The sequence below is a fragment of the Coturnix japonica genome, chromosome 2 (assembly GCF_001577835.2).
Source record: "Coturnix japonica isolate 7356 chromosome 2, Coturnix japonica 2.1, whole genome shotgun sequence".
NCBI classification, from domain to species: Eukaryota; Metazoa; Chordata; class Aves; order Galliformes; family Phasianidae; genus Coturnix; species Coturnix japonica.
The window spans coordinates 39,338,073-39,357,925 of NC_029517.1; the positions used below are offsets into that span (position 1 = coordinate 39,338,073).

The 19,853-nt window shown below is 53.2% G+C and overlaps 1 protein-coding gene across 1 annotated transcript; it reads right to left on the bottom strand.

Moving 5' to 3' along the window:
- Positions 1-11,434: 11,434 nt before the first annotated feature.
- On the bottom strand, positions 11,435-16,253 carry CCR9 (C-C motif chemokine receptor 9). Its single transcript, XM_015854093.2, has 2 exons — positions 16,102-16,253; positions 11,435-14,061 (listed from the first exon to the last, which is right to left on the bottom strand). The coding sequence occupies exons 1-2, from the start codon at positions 16,251-16,253 to the stop codon at positions 12,870-12,872; spliced, it is 1,344 nt and encodes a 447-aa protein (XP_015709579.2). The 3' UTR covers positions 11,435-12,869.
- Between the last annotated feature and the right edge of the window lie 3,600 nt (positions 16,254-19,853).

The window sequence follows — 19,853 nt, forward strand, 5'->3', positions numbered from 1 at the left end:
GCATGTAATAGTATGAGGGGTATAATTAGGGGAAAGAGGAGGGACGGTGGGGGAAGGCACGAGCCCTTCCACCCGGGCGCGGCGGAAAGACCGCACGCGCACGTGCGTGTGGGTGTGCGTGGGCAACGTCCGCCGAGAGGTGCTCGCCCTTGCCTGAACACCGGCCCGCCCCACGCCGCCCCGAACGACACGGGAGAGGCGGGATTGAGCCGGCCCGCCGGGAAGCCTCTCCGACGCGCCCGAGGAGCGCCACGGTGGATCGGGTCGGGGCTCCCGCGTGCGAGTGAGAGCGGTGCGAAAGGGAGAACGCGGCGCCGCCGCCGCGACAAGCGAGCTCCGGGTCCCCCTTCTCCTTCCCTCGTGACGGCGGGACCCGCCGGGGACGCCCCCGGCCCTTCTGCGTCCGACTGCCCCAGCCGCCCGCACGCCGGCCCCGCGCCCCTTTTCTTCCCTCTGCCTGTCTGTCTGCCTTCCTTCCTCCCTCCTCGGGGCTCTTCCCATGGCAGCGCGGCGCGGGGAGACGCCTGCCCACGCTCACTCTCTCGCCTTTCGCCCCGATTTTGGAGGGTTCCCCGCTCGCGGAACGAGCGAACGCCAGAGTCCGGGGCCGAACTGCGACACGGGCAGCGACATGCTTCGAGGATATACTGGCCTGCGGTCGACCACCAGGCGCGCACAGACATTTGGGCTGCCTGTACCGATACCATAGACGGAGGATCCCAAGGCCAGGACTGGCACCGATATCATGCGAGAGCAAAATACGATACGGATATACGCATAAACTATAAGTACATTACGAAATAATAGATACATTAGATACAGACAAATATAAGGCTGATATAGACAACCGGGATAATACGAGATATAGAGAAATAACTATCGCTACGGAGGTGCGCCGCTGACCCGATCAACCGCCCCACCGCGCCTGCCCAAGCCACTTCGGGCTGCTGCATATATATGGACATAAGTAGATACATAAGACTCGATACTAGCCCGATAACGTACCAGCATAACCATCACAGATTATGCCTATAGATACATATAGATAATCAATATATTTGATATATAGGGATATTAGAGATATAGCAGAATATAATGGCTTCGCGGTAACCCACAGCCCAGCACCAGGCACCTTGGGCTGCTGTATATATAGGAACATATAGAGACATATAGATACGTATAGATCCATATAGATACCTATAGATACATATAGAAACATATAGATACATATAGATATCAATATATTGATATATAGGGATATAGAGATATAGAGATATATGGCTGCGGTATCACGCACACGCACAATACAATGGGTGCCCCAATACAATGGGTGCCCCAATACAATGGGTGCCCCTAGGGTGCCCATACAATGGGTGCCCCCATCAATGGGTGCCCCTATGGATGGGTGCCCATACAATGGGTGCCGCCTATGGAATGGGTGCCCCAATACAATGGGTGCCCCTATGGGTGCCCCAATACAATGGGTGCCCCTATGGGATGACTGCCCCTATGGGTGCCCCTATGGGATGGGTGCCCCAATACAATGGGTGCCCCTATGGGATGGGTGCCCCAATACAATGGGTGCCCCAATACAATGGGTGCCACAATACAATGGGTGCCCCAATGGGATGGGTGCCCCTATGGGATGGGTGACCCAATGGGATGGGTGCCCCAATGGGTGCCCCAATACAATGGGTGCCCCAATACAAAGGGTGCCTCTATGGGATGGGTGCCCCTATGGTTGCCCCAATGGGTGACCCAATACAATGGGTGCCCCAATACAAAGGGTGCCCCTATGGGATGGGTGCCCCTATGGGATGGGTGCTCCAATACAATGGGTGCCACAATACAATCGGTGCCCCTATGGGACTGATGCCTCTATGGGATGGGTACCCCTATGGGTGCCCCAATACAATGGGTGCCCCAATGGGATGGCTGCCCCTATGGGTGTCCTATGGGTGCCCCAATGGGATGGGTGCCCTATGGGTGCTGTTACTCACGGGGTGCAGTGGGGCCTTGAGCAATACAATGGGTGCCCCAATACAATGGGTGCCCCTATGGCATGGGTGCCCCTATGGGTGCCCCGATACAATGGGTGCCCCTATGGGTGCCCTATGGGTGCCCCAATACAATGGGTGCCCCTATGGGTTGGGTGTCCCTATGGGTGCCCCAATACAACGGGTTCCCCTATGGGATGGGTGCCCTATGGGTGCCCCAATGGGATGGCTGCCCCTATGAGTGCCCTATGTGTGCCCCAATACAATGTGTGCCCTATGGGTGCCCTATGGGTGCTGTTACTCACGGGGTGCAGCGGTGCCTTGAGCAATACAATGGGTGCCCTATGGGTTCCCCAATACAATGGGTGCCCTATGGGTTCCCCAATACAATGGGTGCCCTATGGGTTCCCCAATACAATGGGTGCCCTATGGGTTCCCTATGGGTTCCCCAATACAATGGGTGCCCTATGGGTTCCCTATGGGTTCCCCAATACTATGGGTGCCCCTATGGGTTCCCTATGGGTTCCCCAATGCAATGTGTGCCCTATGGGTGCCCTATGGGTGCCCTATGGGTGCTGTTACTCACGGGGTGCAGGGGTGCCTTGAGCAATACAATGGATGCCCCTATGGGTTCCCTACGGGTTCCCTATGGGTTCCCCTATGGGTTCCCCAATACAATGGGTGCCCTATGGGATGGGTGCCCTATGGGTTCCCTATGGGTTCCCCAATACAATGGGTGCCCTATGGGTTCCCTATGGGTTCCCCAATACAATGGGTGCCCTATGGGTGCCCTATGGGTGCTGTTACTCACGGGGTGCAGCGGTGCCTTGAGCAATACAATGGGTGCCCTATGGGTTCCCTATGGGTTCCCCAATACAATGGGTGCCCTATGGGTTCCCCAATACAATGGGTGCCCCTATGGGTTCCCTATGGGTTCCCCAATACAATGTGTGCCCTATGGGTGCTGTTACTCACNGCCAGGGGTCGCTGAGCGGCGGCCGGCTCACGTCGGCACGGTCTACCCTGCTCCGCCGCGGACGCTAGAGGTCGCTGACGGACGGGCTGGCAGACGTGCAGCGACACCTAGCGACCGCCGCCGAGCCCTCGCGCACGCACGGAGCAGGGTAGACCGTGCCGACCTAGTCGAGACGCATAGGCAGCGACCTCTAGCATCCGCCGCCGAGCACCCTAGCCCGCTCGCAGCCGGGTAGACCGTGCCGACCTAGTCGAGCCGCATAGGCAGCGACCTCTAGCAGCCGCCGCCGAGCACCACGGCCCTCTCGGAGCCAGGTAGACCGTGCCGACCTAGACGAGCCGCATAGGCAGCGACCCCTAGCCCCCGCCGCCGAGCACCACGGTCCGCTCGGAGCCGGGTAGACCGTGCCGACCTAGCCGAGCCGCATAGGCAGCGACCCCTAGCCCCCGCCGCCGAGCACCACGGCCCGCTCGGAGCCGGGTAGACCGTGCCGACCTAGCCGAGCCGCATAGGCAGCGACACCTAGCCCCCGCCGCCGAGCACCACGGCCCGCTCGGAGCCGGGTAGACCGTGCCGACCTAGCCGAGACGCATAGGCAGCGACCCCTAGCCGCCGCCGCCGAGAACCACGGCCCGCTCGGAGCCGGGTAGACCGTGCCGACCTAGACGAGCCGCATAGGCAGCGACCCCTAGCCCCCGCCGCCGAGCACCACGGCCCGCTCGGAGCCGGGTAGACCGTGCCGACCTAGTCGAGCTGCATGGGCAGCGACGCCTAGCCGCCGACGCCGTGCCCCCCCCCCTTACTCCCCCCCACCCCTCCCCTCTTCCCCCCTTCCCCCTCCACGAACCTGTCATTAGCAGGATCGCTAGCCCCCGCCGCGAGCACCACGGCCGCTCGGAGCCGGGTAGACCGTGCCGACCTAGCCGAGCCGCATAGGCAGCGACCCCTACCCGCCGCCGCCGAGCACCACGGCCCGCTCGGAGCCGGGTAGACCGTGCCGACCTAGTCGAGCCGCATAGGCAGCGACCTCTAGCAGCCGCCGCCGAGCACCACGGCCCGCTCGGAGCCGGGTAGACCGTGCCGACCTAGTCGAGCCGCATGGGCAGCGACGCCTAGCCGCCGACGCCGTGCCCCCCCCCTTACTCCCCCCCCCCCCCTCCTCCCCCCCCCCCCCCCCCGGAGACGCTCGGAGCCGGGTACACAGTGCCGGCGCAGCGGAGCAGCCACAAGAGCGGCACTTGGCCACTTCCGCGGAACGTCCGAGCCGAGCTGAGTCCGCCTGGAGAGCTGACCGTGTCGCCGCGCTCAGATCGCCGACTCCGCCGAGGAGCGTCGACCGAGCGGAACCCGGGAGCGTTGGAACCGTCCGGCGCACATCCGAAGCCGCCGCGGCTTCAGATCGCTCGGACGCCGCCAACGAACACGTCCGAGCCGAGCGGAGCCCGCCGGGAGAGGCTGGACCGTGCCGGCGCACCCGAGCCTCCGCGGCTGAGACCCCCCGGACGCCGCCGCGGAACGTCCGAGCCGAGCCGAGCCCGCCGAGAGCGGTTGGACCGTGCCGGCGCACTCGTGCCGCCGCGGCTCAGATCGCCGGACGCCGCCGAGGAACGTCCGTGCCGAGCGGAGCCCGCCGGGAGAGGCTGTGCAGTGCCGGCGCACTCGAGCCGCCGCGGCTCAGATCGCCCGACTCCGCCGAGGAGCGTCCGAGCCGAGCGGAACCCGCCGGGAGCGGTTGGACCGTGCCGGCGCACTCGAGCCGCCGCGCGGCTCAGATCGCCGGACGCCGCCGAGGAACGTCCGAGCCGAGCGGAGCCCCGGGAGGGGCTGGACCGTTTGCCCGCGCACCCGAAGCCTCCGCGGCTTGGAGGAACCCCCCAAGATTCGCCGGCCCGAGAAACGTCCGAGCCGATCCGAGGCCCGCGAGAGCGTTGATCCCGGCGGGCACTGTGTGCTGCGCGGTCTCAGAATCGGCCGGAACGCCGCCCAGGAACGTCCGAGCCGAGCGGAACCCGCCGGGAGCGGTTGGACCGTGCCGGCGCACTCGAGCCGCCGCGGCTCCCAGATCGACCGGAGAACGCCGCGAGAAGCCCGGCCGAGCGGAGCCCGCAGGGAGGGGCTGTGCAGTGCCGGCGCACTCGAGCCGCCGCGGCTGAGACCCCCCGGACACCACCGAGGAACGTCCGAACCGAACGGAGCCCGCCGGGAGAGGCTGGACCGTGCCGGCGCACACGAGCCTCCGCGCTGGCCAGCGGTCGCTGCACGTCCGGCTCGAGTTGGTCGGCACGGTCTACCCTGCTCCGCCGCGGACGCTAGAGGTCGCTGACGGACGGGCTGGCAGACGTGCAGCGACACCTAGCGACCGCCGCCGAGCCCTCGCGCACGCACGGAGCAGGGTAGACCGTGCCGACCTAGTCGAGCCGCATAGGCAGCGACCCCTAGCCGCCGCCGCCGAGCACCCTAGCCCGCTCGGAGCCGGGTAGACCGTGCCGACCTAGTCGAGCCGCTTAGGCAGCGACCCCTAGCCACCGTCGCCGAGCACCACGGCCCGCTCGGAGCCGGGTAGACCGTGCCGACCTAGCCGAGCCGCATAGGCAGCGACCTCTAGCAGCCGCCGCCGAGCACCACGGCCCGCTCGGAGCCGGGTAGACCGTGCCGACCTAGTCGAGCCGCATAGGCAGCGACCTCTAGCAGCCGCCGCATAGCACCACGGCCCGCTCGGAGCCGGGTAGATTGTGCCGACCTATACGAGACGCATAGGCAGCGACCCCTAGCCGCCGCCGCCGAGCACCACGGCCCGCTTGGAGCCAGGTAGACCGTGCCGACCTAGACGAGACGCATAGGCAGCGACCCCTAGCCGCCGCCGCTGAGCACCACGGCCCGCTCGGAGCCGGGTAGACCGTGCCGACCTTGCCGAGCCGCATAGGCAGCGACCCCTAGCCGCAGTTGCCGAGCACCACTACCCGCTCGGAGCCGGGTAGACCGTGCCGACCTAGACGAGCCGCATAGGCAGCGACCCCTAGCCCCCGCCGCCGAGCACCACGGCCCGCTCGGAGCCGGGTACACAGTGCCGGCGCAGCGGAGCAGCCACAAGAGCGGCACTTGGCCACTTCCGCGGAACGTCCGAGCCGAGCTGAGTCCGCCTGGAGAGGCTGGACCGTGCCGCCGCGGCTCAGATCGCCGGACGCCGCCGAGGAACGTCCGAGCCGAGCGGAGCCCGCCGGGAGAGGCTGGACCGTGCCGGCGCACCCGAGCCTCCGCGGCTGAGACCCCCCGGACGCCNCCTTTTCTTGGAAGATTTAGCTTTTGTTGCTTGAACAATGGTGATGTACCTGTCAAAACTGATGCATGTTAGAAACAAGATGCAGCCGTAGAAGTTGATCTTATACATGCTATTGACGACTTTGCACACTCCTTCCCTATTCTAAACTGTTCTACAGAGCTGGCATGCACTAGAACATGCACTGAATTTTAGTTGCACTTGGGAAGTACTGAACAGTCCCTTAACTTCAGTTCCATCAGATGTAAACAGGGTTTCTGTGTACTTTTGTGATGAATTAGCTCTAAACACCTGCAACCCCCAGAGAAGGCAGCTTCGCCAAAGTATCCCTTTGGCTGAGTTTCTTCTTTTATAAGACAAGGGCTTGTTGAATTCTGGTCCTTACTCCACAGTTTGCAGTGAGGCAGTATTTACTTCTGGCATTGCACTGCACCTGCTTAGCATGGAGCCCCCAACATTTTGCCCTCCCGCAGGCTTTGCAGATCCCATCCAGCTTAGGAATTGGGATGTACGTTCCAATTTATAACGCCTTTGTGAGCAAAGCTCAACAGTTTGAAAAGTCAGAACGTTAACAATTTTTGGCTCAAAGCTTGCTCAGTGGCAGCCATCTGAGATATAACCCGCTCAACAAGCTTTTGGAGTTAATGGTTAATTACCTTGAGCGCAGTGGTAAGAGGATGGATGTGCTGTTTCTCCTGATGAACAAAATGCGTGTACCTCAACAGCTACCTGTCTGTGACAAACAGAGCACAATGCCCCCGGTAACTAGGGTAAGCAGGAGTTACCCAACAAACAGCTGTTGCCCCGGTAACAGAAAGGATGCAATGGAGGTACCCCTCTGCCCAACTGCATATTAGTGAGATACCACTGACCAACTTGCTGCCTCCCTGCAGACCAACAAGACGCCGCTGGATCCCTGATGGGGACTATCCTTGCTCTGCAAATCATTTCCTAGAATTTTTCTCTTTTCTCGCCAACTTTCCCATCTTCCCATCTGTTGCTTAGAACTTGTAATAAATCAATTGGAAAACATTGGCTTTGTTTGCTGCCTTCATCTTTTTCTGGGTGTATATATATGTGTATTGAACCATCTCCTCCAATAATTGGAGTGAGACACAGACCTCTGAAGGCTTCAGCTTAAGCTTTTGTAAAAACACGTCTAAAATCCTACAGATTTATTCTGTGTCCTTTCCATATGTCTATATACCAATTGAGTGACAAATGACCAGAAGCATTACTAGGAAAATAAGTCCTTATGAACACTGAAGAATGTGAAATAATATTTTTCTTGTCATGAGACCTGGTAGGGCCTACAATCTTAAACCCCATTATGCTTAAAGTTGAGCTTGGGGCTTGGATTATAGCTTGCAGCAGCAAAAATATGGATGGGAATACAAATGAAGTTTCTGTTAACAGCATTAGGAGTAGTCAGCAGTTCTTCGCTGACTAATTTCATACAGAATTGTCAGGATATCATTTTAGACAATAAGTATCAGTCTTAACAGGTTATATGGCCTCAGACATAATTTAAACTAATACAGACCATTCTGTACATAAATAGGCCAACTTTATACAGCCCTGGCATGTATATTAATAGCACCATACTGTGGGGCTTTTTCTCTCCCTAAACTAGTATCACTTACTGGCTTGTAATCAGGGTAGTCAAATTTGCTCTTTATAAGACTTGAAATTGCACTGTAGTTTTAATTATACTCAGACACTTATACTGTAACTTGCTCAGAAACATCTTCTGGTTTTAGCTGCCAAAGAATTGCAAGTCCCGTTCACATCAAATTTCATGTTCCACATGGGGGAAAGAAGAGATCTGTGTATGCCAGCGTCTGCGCATTCACAGAGGTGTAGGCAGTTACGTACTGGAATGTTTCTTGATGCTTTTTTTTCCTAACTAACCATTAGTGGGTGAACAATCCAACGCTTGGTGAATTCTGCTTCACAATGATAGGAAGAGCCGACATCGAAGGATCAAAAAGCGACGTCGCTATGAACGCTTGGCCGCCACAAGCCAGTTATCCCTGTGATAACTTTTCTGACACCTCCCGCTTCAAACCCGGAAAGTCGGAAGGATCGTGAGGCCCCGCTTTCAAACGGTCTGTATTCATATGAAAATCAAGATCAAGTGAGCTTTTGCCCTTGTTGGCTCCATGGGGAGTTTCTTGGCCTCCCTGAGCTCGCATTAGACACCTGCGTTACGCTTTGACAGGTGTACCGCCCCAGTCAAACTCCCCAAATTCCCCTCAGGAATTAAAAAAGAAAAATAAACTTTATCATCCAGCGTGTATGTCTGCTTTGTGCCTTGTAGGGAGAGCTTTCTCTTCAAGGTAAATCAGATCTAGGCTGGAAGAAAGGTTGGGAAATAAGGAAAAATTAGAAGGCTAGAAGATAAGTTTTGAGTCCATTTATACTGAACGACTGTGCGAGTCAGAGGCAGTTCTTCATGTATCACCTCTGCTCCTTGCCTCGGGGGGGATGGAGAAACATCTATGTGCATTTGTGGACTCGACCCCATGTAGGCTAACCTGAGCTGCTGGGGCTGTCAGAACAAGGACAGGACTAGGAGAGGCCTGTGAAAGACAGAACTGGTTTTCTTTTGTTGTCTCAAAGCTTGCTTCCATGAGGCCTTTCGGATGATAAGACTGACAGGCAACTGCTAACTAGCTAGGAGGGTGAATGGTGGGTGTTGCTGGCCACACAGTATCTCTGCATAATGAATTGCACAAGGATAAGCAGATAGCCGGGACTAAGCTCTTCATCACAGAACCAGCGAGTAGCTGCTAACGTAAGGCCAGCCTGACCCTGGCAGAAAAAGAATAAATGTATAGTAAAGTCATGAGCAACACCGAGCAACCCCCACCTTGCATAAGAGCTTCATCATCGGTAGGGCCCCAGGAGTCAAAAAAAGCCTGGTTATTAAAATCCCTATTCACCAAAAAAAATGTGCTATCAACACTGCCTGTCTTGGCAAAGTTCAGTATAGTTTTGCACTCGAGAGAGATACCGATTCCCTACCAAAAAATGCCTGGACCAACTTCAAAGAAGAAAAGAAAAACCAGCCTCACCAAAATGGGGATAAAAAGGCCCTCGCTAAACTGGGGACTTTGGAGACAAACTCCCAAAGACACCTTTGACGGAGAATTCCCTGAGGGGAAAACCTCGTCGGAAGAGCCCCCCGGGACCGGCTAGCTGCGGAGCTCCCTGGCTGTCTCCCATCCCCTGCGGTGATCAGACGAGTTCCTGAGATCCACGGACCTACTGTGTACCTCGCTGGACCCACGGTGGTGACTATCTCTTTTGTTCTCTGCGAAGACTCCTTGCTTCTATTTCCTACTTTCCCTATCGCCTACCTTCCCTTCCCCGTCTCCCAAAAAATATGGCTAGGACTTTAATAAACTGGTTGGACCAACATTTGAACCATTGCTTCTTAATCTCACGCCGGGTATATACACATATCATAGAACCTGGCCTCTCTCCTGCAAATTGGAGCAAGACAAGGCCCCACCACCATCAGCCATCGCTTCTTTTTTTCAGTTGCTGCTAATTTCTGTGTCCTCGTGGGAGATTTCTGCTGGGGGCTGCAAGCAGAAGTTCAGAGGCACACCTGGAATCAAGTCTCAGCCATACCTAGCATGGAATACAAGGGAATTCCATGCTAAACGCAAGATGATCCCAGCCCTAATGCAGTCTTACATGGGATTTTAACCGAGCGTTGATCACGTGGAAGTGGTGACTACGTGTACCAAACTCAGTAGTTCAGGTTTCAGGGTGAATCCAACCATAGCATGTTATTTACTGAGACTTCAAGTGATGTTTGCAGCAGCCATGTCTCCTGGCTGTCCCGTAGTTGCTCTGCTCCCTGGAAGAGGCGTTCCTGTAGTGCCCATCTGTTGGAGGTGGGAGCTGCTGTCAGTTGAGCAGGTTTGTCTGTGAGAAGTGGCATTTCCTCCTCTGCTCTCATGTTGCTTCCTTTCCCCACACTGTAGACAGGCTGCTGCAATGCTACGTGACAGCCAGACAGTCACAGCCACCTCCGGGGGCCTTTCAGACATGGAATTAATGACAGTTCAGCACTACTGGTGGCAGTCCCCATCATGGCACAGCTTTGCGAATCTGAGGAATCTAGGAATGAGGCAGGGGGCTCCTGGCCTACTTGAGGCTCTCAGAAGCCTCCTGTCAGTTCACTCAGACCTCATTTTCTGCAGACAGATGTTTTCTGTGGGTGATTGAGGCAAAACCCGTCTGGCTGACACAGAGGGCCTCGGCAGCAGCTGGCTGCGCTGCTCCGCTCCGCTCTCAGGTTGATGGAGTGCCTCGTCCCCAGCTTGGGGCCTCTGGACTGTAATGCTGAACAGGTGCTGAGGGGTGAAAAAATGAGGATGGGGCCACATGCCAAAATGCGATGGGACACACACACAGCAGGGAGGCCCCCGAGGAGCAGCACCTCTACACCGAGCCCCGCTGGGAGCGCGCACTGCAGGCACTGCCTGACTCAGAGCGGGATGTCGTGACCGGGGGATGACCCGGTGCCCTGACCTGCTGAAAGTTCAGCGTCGTGTCACCAGCCTCAGCAGTTTCACTCGCTGGCCCCACATGAGAATTTCCCACCACGGTTCTGCTGAGTGAGGGCGCAGCACTCACCTGTGTGCCGAAACGTGAGCGACCCTCATTGCTGCTCACAGCCACCAGGAATTCAGTTCGGGAGCAGGGTAAGTCCTCTTGCTTGAATTAACGCTATAAAGAGCAATGCTGGAATGGGGAGGGATCGTTTCCCAGGCCCTCATTTCCACCTTTTTCCCTGCAAGTGGAAGATCGGAAGGGGATTTTTTGGGCCTGCTGTATGTGTTTGAAGGAGCTGTGTGTGTTCAAGGAAAGACTGGATGTTGTGCTGAGGGACATGGTTTAGTGGGAGCTATTAGTAACAGGTGAACGGTTGGACTGGATGATCTTTTAGGTCTTTTCCAACCTTGGTGATTCTATGATTCTATGATTCTATGAAGCTGAGGTGGTTTGTGTGTTGCTCCTGTGTGACATCTGATGGAGACAACTCAGGGACACCTGCTGTCTTTACCGCTCACCCTGTGCGCAGACCTCCCAGGGCAGGGCAGCTCCTGGGGCAGTGCTGGGCAGGAGCATGGATGTCCCCATGCCATTGCCCCCCATTTGGGCGAGTGGGTACTTCAGTGTTTGCCGTGTGTCTGCTGTCAGTTACTGGAAATTGCAAACATAGGGTGGCTGCTTTTCCTCAGACACGGGAGGAAACAGATCGGGGGTATGGACATAAAGATGGAGCAGGCTTGTAGGCAAAGACATCACCAGTCCATCCCCAGGTGTACGTGACAGTGCTTTACTGAAGGGAATTTCAGCTTCTTCTCCATTTGAGCTCCACGCAAATCACAAATGCCGCCTTTACACATACAGGAAAAAATGCACATCTCTTTCAGCATTTATTTCTCTAAGGAAAAAAAAGAAAAACGGTAAAAAGCCCTCAAAAAATGTATATCAAAGTAGATCCCCAGATTTACTGTGTTAGTTAGGAAAGCAGTGCCAAGCCTTGCAGAAAAGCGGTGTTTACCAAGATGCTTTAATGACTGATAGTCACCTAATGCCAAAGCAGATGATTAAAATTGGTTATTTACAAGAAAGCCTCCTGAGCACTAAAACAAGCAGCATAAACTCAGCGGTGCCGGGGGTGGGAATTGGGATTGCTGGGAGCCTTGTGGTACCGCAGAGCTCCCATGCTCTTCTGGTGCCAATGTCGGCCCTTCCCAGTTCCCAAGAAACTTAGGCTTGCTGCAGCTCCCACCTACACGCACCTTGTACCCCACCAGCCCCAGGAGGAGCATCTCAACCAAAATGTTGCTAACGATGGGTTTGAGGTCTTACGACTCTCTGTCTCATCAGTTCTGGGTTAAACGTCTTTTGTCGTCATTGCAAAGGTACCAGCTCATAATTGATGGTTTGTTGAATCGTCGGTTTGGGGTTTGAGTGCTCAGGGACAGAAAACTCAGAGCATCCAATGGCCTTGAATTCTTACATCAAAGAGCTAAAATACAGGAGAAGGATTTAATTCTGTAGTGAGTACAGAATATTAGCTTTCCTTTGCCTGTCCCACAAAGCAGCATTGTGTCCATGTGTGCAGGGAACAGCCTTCACTTTCTGAAACCAGGCAATGGCCAAAAATTGAGTTATCGTGGAGCTGGCCTGCAGCAAGGGCCCAGCTCCTTCTCACTGCTCCCCATGGATGGGAAGATGGTTCATCCTTGCATGCTGCTCATGGCTTTCCTGAGAGGTTTGCTGTTTGGGCTGTGTTTTGAGCCATGGATGGGTTCTAAGAGCTGCCTCAGAGATAGCTCTTATCCTTCATCAGCTTGGCTCACAACATGCCTGGCTCCATTTTGCTGCATGGTGCTGAAGGTTTCACTTCCCTACGTGAGCGAGGCCTGGTCTGGCTTGGCAGGGCACAAAGAAGGCACATGTAGGGCCCTCAGTGTCCCTGCTTAGTCCTGGACACAACCACGGAGGCCAGCCCTCCTCCAAGGCAATCTTCAGGGTGCAGGAACGACGTCTGAAAGGACATACTAGATACCCCTCAGGAGACACTGGCTTACACAAGGATTTGGGACGAGGCAGGAACAACAGAGGAGGCCAAATGGGTGCTGAGGGTGAGTGAGTTCCTCACCCGCCGCCGCCCCAGCATGGCAAAGGACCAGTTGGAGCTGTGGTCCTGGCTGTCACCCAAGGAGGAGCACTGCTCCTGGCCTCCAAGCCAGTAGCAGCCAGTGCTCTGCACCATCCTGGCCAGTGCCATCCTGAAGCGCTCCCCGGCAAAGACATAGAGGAAGGGGTTGAGGCAGCTGTGGAGGAAGGCGATGCTCTGGGTGACCTGCAGACCAGTGTCTAGCCCGTTGATGGTCTGGCAGCTGTACACCGCCCCGGTGTACATGTTGATGGTCTTGATCAGCAAAACAATGTTGTATGGGCACTGAGAGAGGAGAAAGGCAGTGATGATCATGATGATGATCTTTAATGACTTCTGCTTTTGGCATCTTTTGGCTTGGAGGAGGGTGTGGATGATCAGGGTGTAGCAAATAACCATGACCAGAAGCAGGAGGAAGAAGCCTATAGTGACTTTCAGAGCCAGGACGGCAACTCTGAAGGCCATGCCAACGTTGGGCAGGTACGTCATTTTGCAGACCGTCACAGCACCGATCTGCTTGCTCTGGCTGTACATGATCTCAGGGAGGCACAGGCTGACAGATGCCAGCCAGACAGCCATGCACACGAGTTTGCTGCGCAGGATCCGCCTTTTCTTGGAAGATTTAGCTTTTGTTGCTTGAACAATGGTGATGTACCTGTCAAAACTGATGCATGTTAGAAACAAGATGCAGCTGTAGAAGTTGATCTTGTACATGCTATTGACGACTTTGCACATGAAATTTCTGAAGATCCATCCACTGGAGGCAGCCGTGGCCCAGAAAGGGAGGGTAAAAAGGAGGAGCAGATCTGCAACAGCCAAGTGCAGCAGGTAGCGGTCCATCATGCTCCTCCTGAAGCGGTATTTGCAGTAGATGAGAACAACCAAGGCATTTCCCACTGTGCCCACAAAGAAGATGAGCCAGAAAAACGTGGGCAAGAAGGCACGAGCAAACTGCCAGACCTGCCTCCTGTCACACATCAGCTCTGTGTCGTTGGCGGGGCTCCCAGTGATGGACATCCCTGTGCTGTCATTCCTGTAGTAATCCAGGCTGGTCCTGCCAGGGTGGGGAACCTGCGGTGGGACACTGCGTAAATTCACACTGAAGTGGCCCAGGAGAGCATAAATTCACCAGATGTAGCTTAAGATCCCCAGCATCTCCAACCTTAGCTGGGAAAGGCCACCAGTAAAACAGTGAGTTTCAGATGGCTTGAAATGCACCCACTCCCAGGAGAAGGTTCAAATACATAAAAAATCCAGACTTGGAGAGACATGGGGAAGAAACTTTGTATCACTGCTATGGCGGGGAAACACAACTGGCTCTTGGGAGGAGAAAACTGATGGTGGGGGAAGGAAAAAATGAGATTACATAACAACATTTGTATGTACTCACTGTGCTTGCAAGTGCCATCTTTACCCAGTTTTCCCTTGTCTTGAAGGAGATATTGCAGCCTGGAGGGAAAAGATAGGAGCAAAACAACTGATTTGAAATGGCCACTGAAATAGGACTGTGACTCTTCATTATTTTAATGTACACCTCAGCAGGATTCTCAGCTAGGCTTTCTGAACTGAAGCTTTTTAACCCTTTTAGATGTGTCTATCTGATAGATGAGCAAACCAAGCAGAAACCAACGTCTCTGAGATGTTTCCATTTTGCTAATAGATGGGCAGAAAAGATCCTTAGTGAAGGAAAAATTAAACTCGGGGTAAATTAAGTCTTCAGTCTGCTGCTGTGCTAATTACACCCTTTGCCTTAGTAGGGTCAGTGTGATTTCATTTTTAATAAGATGTACAGTCCCCTGTACGTACATCAAAAAGAAAGCCATCTGAAAGCACCGTAACTTCATGAGAAAAATTACCATGTCTCTCACAAATTGTCTAGCAACCAGCAAGGAAAAGCACCTGCCTTCAGGGGTGGCTTGCAGTGCTAAACCATTTGCATCCCCTCCACTCTGCCTGCAGCATCTCCTATCTGTGGGCTGCCGTGCACCTTGCTGAGCCCCTCACAGCAGCTTGTTATGCCCCCAGACATTAGGAAGCCTGTTTTCTGCTGCAGATTGCTTTGTACAGGAGTCACGCTGCCATCACAAAAGTCAGATGAGCTGGGTCACATGGCCACCACTGTGCTCAGGCTTTCCCTGGGGAACAGCTCACATTCAGGTGCTTTCCCATGGGTTTCTCCCATGCACCATCCAAAAGTACCATCCCCAGTGTTAACTGGGGCAGGAGCTGATGCAGCGAGCAGGTCACCTCCAGTCATGATGGTTGTGTGCTGCCCAGCATAAACAGGCTGAAGAGAAACGCATCTGTGTAGCACATACATTTAAATATTAAAGACATAGAAATAAAGGCCAGCTGTAGCTGTGTACATGCGAGTGAAGGTGGGCAGTGCTGCATTAACTGGTTGACAATGTTCACATCCCTATCGCACATGGCAAAGCCCTCATCCCCATCCCGTTCCCATCCCCACCTGGCTCCAACCGTGTTGCAGCCCACAGGCTCACTCACATTATAGAAAATGTAGAGGCTGTGGGAAATTGAGCTGGGCTTGTATGGTCTGAGAAGCAAAGCATTGCAAAGTCAGCTTCAAGGCAGAAGAAACACTGTGCTAACCACAGCAGTGGCCTCACACTGGGGTTTTGCCGCTGTGCTTGCTAGAGGTTATATTAATAGTAGCAGTCATTTGGTTTGGGGCATAATGACCATTCAGATGCTACAGCTAGCACTTGAATTTCTCCTGCAGTGATCACCTACTCGCTGCAGGCTTCAGAGTTCCTCAGCATGTCAAAATCTCCTTGCAGAACTGGGAGATTTCACCAAAACCCCCCATGACCAAGCCAGACCTCAAGAATTAAACTCTCAGTGCTCACTGTGCAATGGTGAGTGCAGGGAGCAAGATGCCATCCCCAGGTCTTGCTTCCAAAATGTTGCTCTAGCATCAGCTGCCAGAGATGGTTGGTTGGGGTCACTCTGGGAGCACTGCAAAATAACCGCGTTATCTCCTACTCATCTTCATTGCAATAGAAATTTGCCATCCTAACTTGACGAGGTCAGTGGCTACTTTTCGAAATTAAAGATCCCATTTGTAACATAGATTCCTGTCCACTGAGGAAAGCGAGTTGGCTGAAAGTGGGGCACTCACCGGTGGACGCTGTGGGGAGGTTGGCCGCACCGCTGCACGCCCTGCTCTGCGCAGCAGGCTGAGCCCCAGGCTTTGTAGGCTGTGTTGGGTGTGTGCTCCTGGATCCAGGCCCAATCAGACCTGTGAGCGGCTGTTCTCTCTGTGGTTTGCATGGTTTAGGCGGCTCAAACACAGATGGGTTTGGTGTTTTTTTTGAAATTTATATTTTTTTGTTGTTGTTGACCTTTCTGGTAAGCTCCTTCAATAACAAAGGGGAGATGACTCTATTATCGTGATTTCCAGCCAGCACAGGACAAAACAGGGGTTGATGCCAGCACAGTCGCATCCCAATGAAAAGAACATTCACTGTGAAGAAAAAAATCCCCAAACAAGAATGGGGTCACCCAGGGAGCCACCAGTGTGCCCGGGGACACATTCTTCTCCCTCCGTGTCAGCCCTTGGCCTCAGATGCTCAGTGATTTAGTGCTGCTTGCCAGTGGCACCTGAGTGGATCCAGAGCTTGTGTCTAATGCATCAGGGTGGCCTGGTGTGTGCAGGAGGGTGCAGAGTCACCTCATGAAACCAGGGAAGCATAGAGCAGGACTGCAATTAACAGTGGGATCCTTTTGCTGGTGGCACACTTCGTGGGAGAGCGCAGCAGAAATTGTGAAGAGGAGAGAAGGAATAAGTGGTGGATAAATGCATGAACCTGCACACTGTGTGTCTTCTTCTCTGCAAGCTGGCATGCAAATCACATTTAAGTTCCCTTCTCTATAGGAAGCCCAAACACCCCGATCTTTTCTGAACTGCTGTACGGCTGATGCTGGTTCTACTCTTCCTCAGCAAAATTTCCACAATGCCATTCAGGTCCAGCTTTAATTACCAGCCAGTAATTAAGAGAACAGCAACAACTGGGAAAGACTCTGGACTGAACTCAGCTGTTATTGGTACCATCCATCTGCACTACCATCATTGTGGCCTCAGGGCCAAGTGCGGCCACAGGGAATGACCCAGTGCTGCTGATGCCTTCCACTCAATAGCAAAACCTACCCCAGTGTTCTTCCATCACTAGAAGGAAGAGGGCAAGCACAGGGATACAGTATGTGCCTTAAAATCAGGCGAAGTGCTCGGCTGGTTTGTATCTGGGAGATGAAACCCCTCAGAAAAGCAAACAGAACCAGGGCAAAAATCTTAAATCTCAAGGACCAGAGCATGGACTGTTGTTAATTCTGTTGGTTATTTTTTTTCCTGCCACACCCCATTTATTGTCATTGCAAACGTGACATTTTTGACCACAACAGTGGAACCCGGGCCATACTCGCTTGAACATTACACATCTTGCCTCATATCTGCCGAATCGCATACCCTGTTCATACCCACTCTTAGTGCTGTCCACACATAATGTGCTTCAGAGCGAAACCCATGATTGCCCTTCAACTCATATCATTATGAACTTGAGAACCCCTGCTTTTCTCACAAACATGTTGCCAAACTCCTGCCAAAAGAACTTGAATTGCTGAATTTTTGTTGAACATAAGTTGGAAATAAAGGCCACTAGCATTTCTTACATCTTCTTTCTGACTCCAAGGTGTTTAATTGAAGACACAACATGGTAGAGATCTTTTAACTCCCTGTTTATCCCGCACAGTAGTGACAGAGATGTGCTCTGCTTTATACGCTCATCAGTGCTGGAAAGATGTTGCAGAAATAGAACATACCTTGGGGTTACACCCTGTTCTGGGGCTGACCTCAAAGTTTCATTTTTCACAGCCAAACCTGTGCTGTGCTCACACTGAATCCGAACTGAAATACACACACCTCTCTGGAAAAATATACTGATTTTGCGCCGTGCCCTGCTTGGTCTGCTTAGGTGTCTGAAATTGGCTCTTGGTGAGATAGATGTCCTCCAGCCAGCAGCTGTGCCGTGTCCAGAGCTTCCCATACAGCTCATGCCTGCTGCTGACCTCCACCATGTGCACAGAGTAATTAAAACGATCAGACTTGTTTGTGAGTTAGACATAAATTTTGACATGTTTATGACCTGCCTCTTTGGGTTTTTTTCTCGAGGATGCATCCTGTTTTCACCACTTTCCTCACTAACCCAGTTGCAGGTGGAAGTGCAGGCTGCCTTTCTGTGACTTTCTGTGTAAAGCAACCTGTACCATGTCCAAAAAGTCTCTACCTTCTTTCTATCTACGCATAACGTAGAAACATGAGACTCCTTGGCTGAGAACTGAGTTCAAAAGCCACTTGATGAGTCACTTTGGTTGTCACCACTTTCTCAACACTTACTCAGAACTGCACTCCTCTGCCTCTGCCTAAACTTTTAACCCCCAAGAAGCATTTCTTTTTAGTTTTTAGTAGCTTGGACCGCTATAATGTCAACAAGGAATAAGATAGCCTTCAGCTGGAAAAAAAACAGGTCAAATCTCAGAAAAGTCCATGTGTGGAGGCCAAGAAGAACAACTGCGACTGCCAACACACCTTGCCATTGGATGCTGTGGCCCTCAGCACATCAGCGCCTTGATGCAGTTAGGGATCAGAATAACCAGAATTATGAGGTAGATTCTCCACACTCACAGCTGTTTAAGATCTCTTATCAGGGAAGAGAGCACGTCAAAATGCTAATTTGTGTTGATTTTTTTCTTTCCCCTTCCTTAGAGAATTACTTTCACTGGGACAACGTACAAGTCTTTGGCTTCCTTTGGTGCTACACCATTACATTCAGCCATCATGCAAGACTCTGGAATGTGTAGTAGGTCAGGTGTACCTGAAGGGGCTTTGTCCTAACTCTGATAGCCCTGTTACACTGTGAAATACTCACCTGCTGATGGACCTCGTGTGCCCCACAGTAATGCTCAGATTGCATGATTCTTAAATTGGCAGGAGCTCATATAGTTCTCTGGGACAAGTTGTCTTCTGAAATACAGCCACAAGCTTTTGAACCCCAAACATTAAAAAAGTAGAACACCAGAAAATGTCAGTAAAGTATTTAGCACTGTGAGTGCAAGGAATTACATGGTCTTTAAATATCCCTTCCAATACAAACCATCCTATGAGTCTGCCTCCATGTCAGCTGAATCTCTAGGTGCAGGTATGTGGTGGCATCAGCACCACACTTCTCCCACCGTTGGTTGCTTGTTTCCAGCTCTATTCATTCTTTTTCTGAGAGCCAGATGCTGTAACCCAGATCACCACAAATAATAGATTCTCTTCCTATTTGTAGTGTAACTTTTATGAGAGGTCATCACCTTATTTACCCACTGAAAAAAGCAATTGTGAACTCCCAGATAAAAGGAGTGAACAATACTGAAAGTAAAGTTAACATCTGTGGCTGCATTGGCTGTAGGGCCAGCTCATTTTGCAGTTCATCACAGATTCAACTGCATCCTTCACCTGCTCATTAAGCCACAGTGTGGTTGTGAGATAAAAAGCTTGTGAAACTCTTTCTGTTGCAAGAGAGAAGTGGGGAGAGGGGAGGAAGAGCCCCATTTATGGATGAAGTGACATTTGCTATATTCACACCATCCAGCAGACACCCAGCATATAAAATGAGCATTTTGCTTGACAACATAGAAACCTTTCCAAAATGTTCTCCCTCAGCAGCATCTTCACATGTACCACAGTGAGCTAAAGAAACAGGCTTTTGCTTCTTGAGTCCCCAGGAACTCTGGGGACAGCAGTGTAGCTTCCCAGGTGCATCTATGTGTGGATCTACTCATGTCCATATATATCCTTCACTGTGCAAAATTTACCCAGCAGATTGCAGGAGA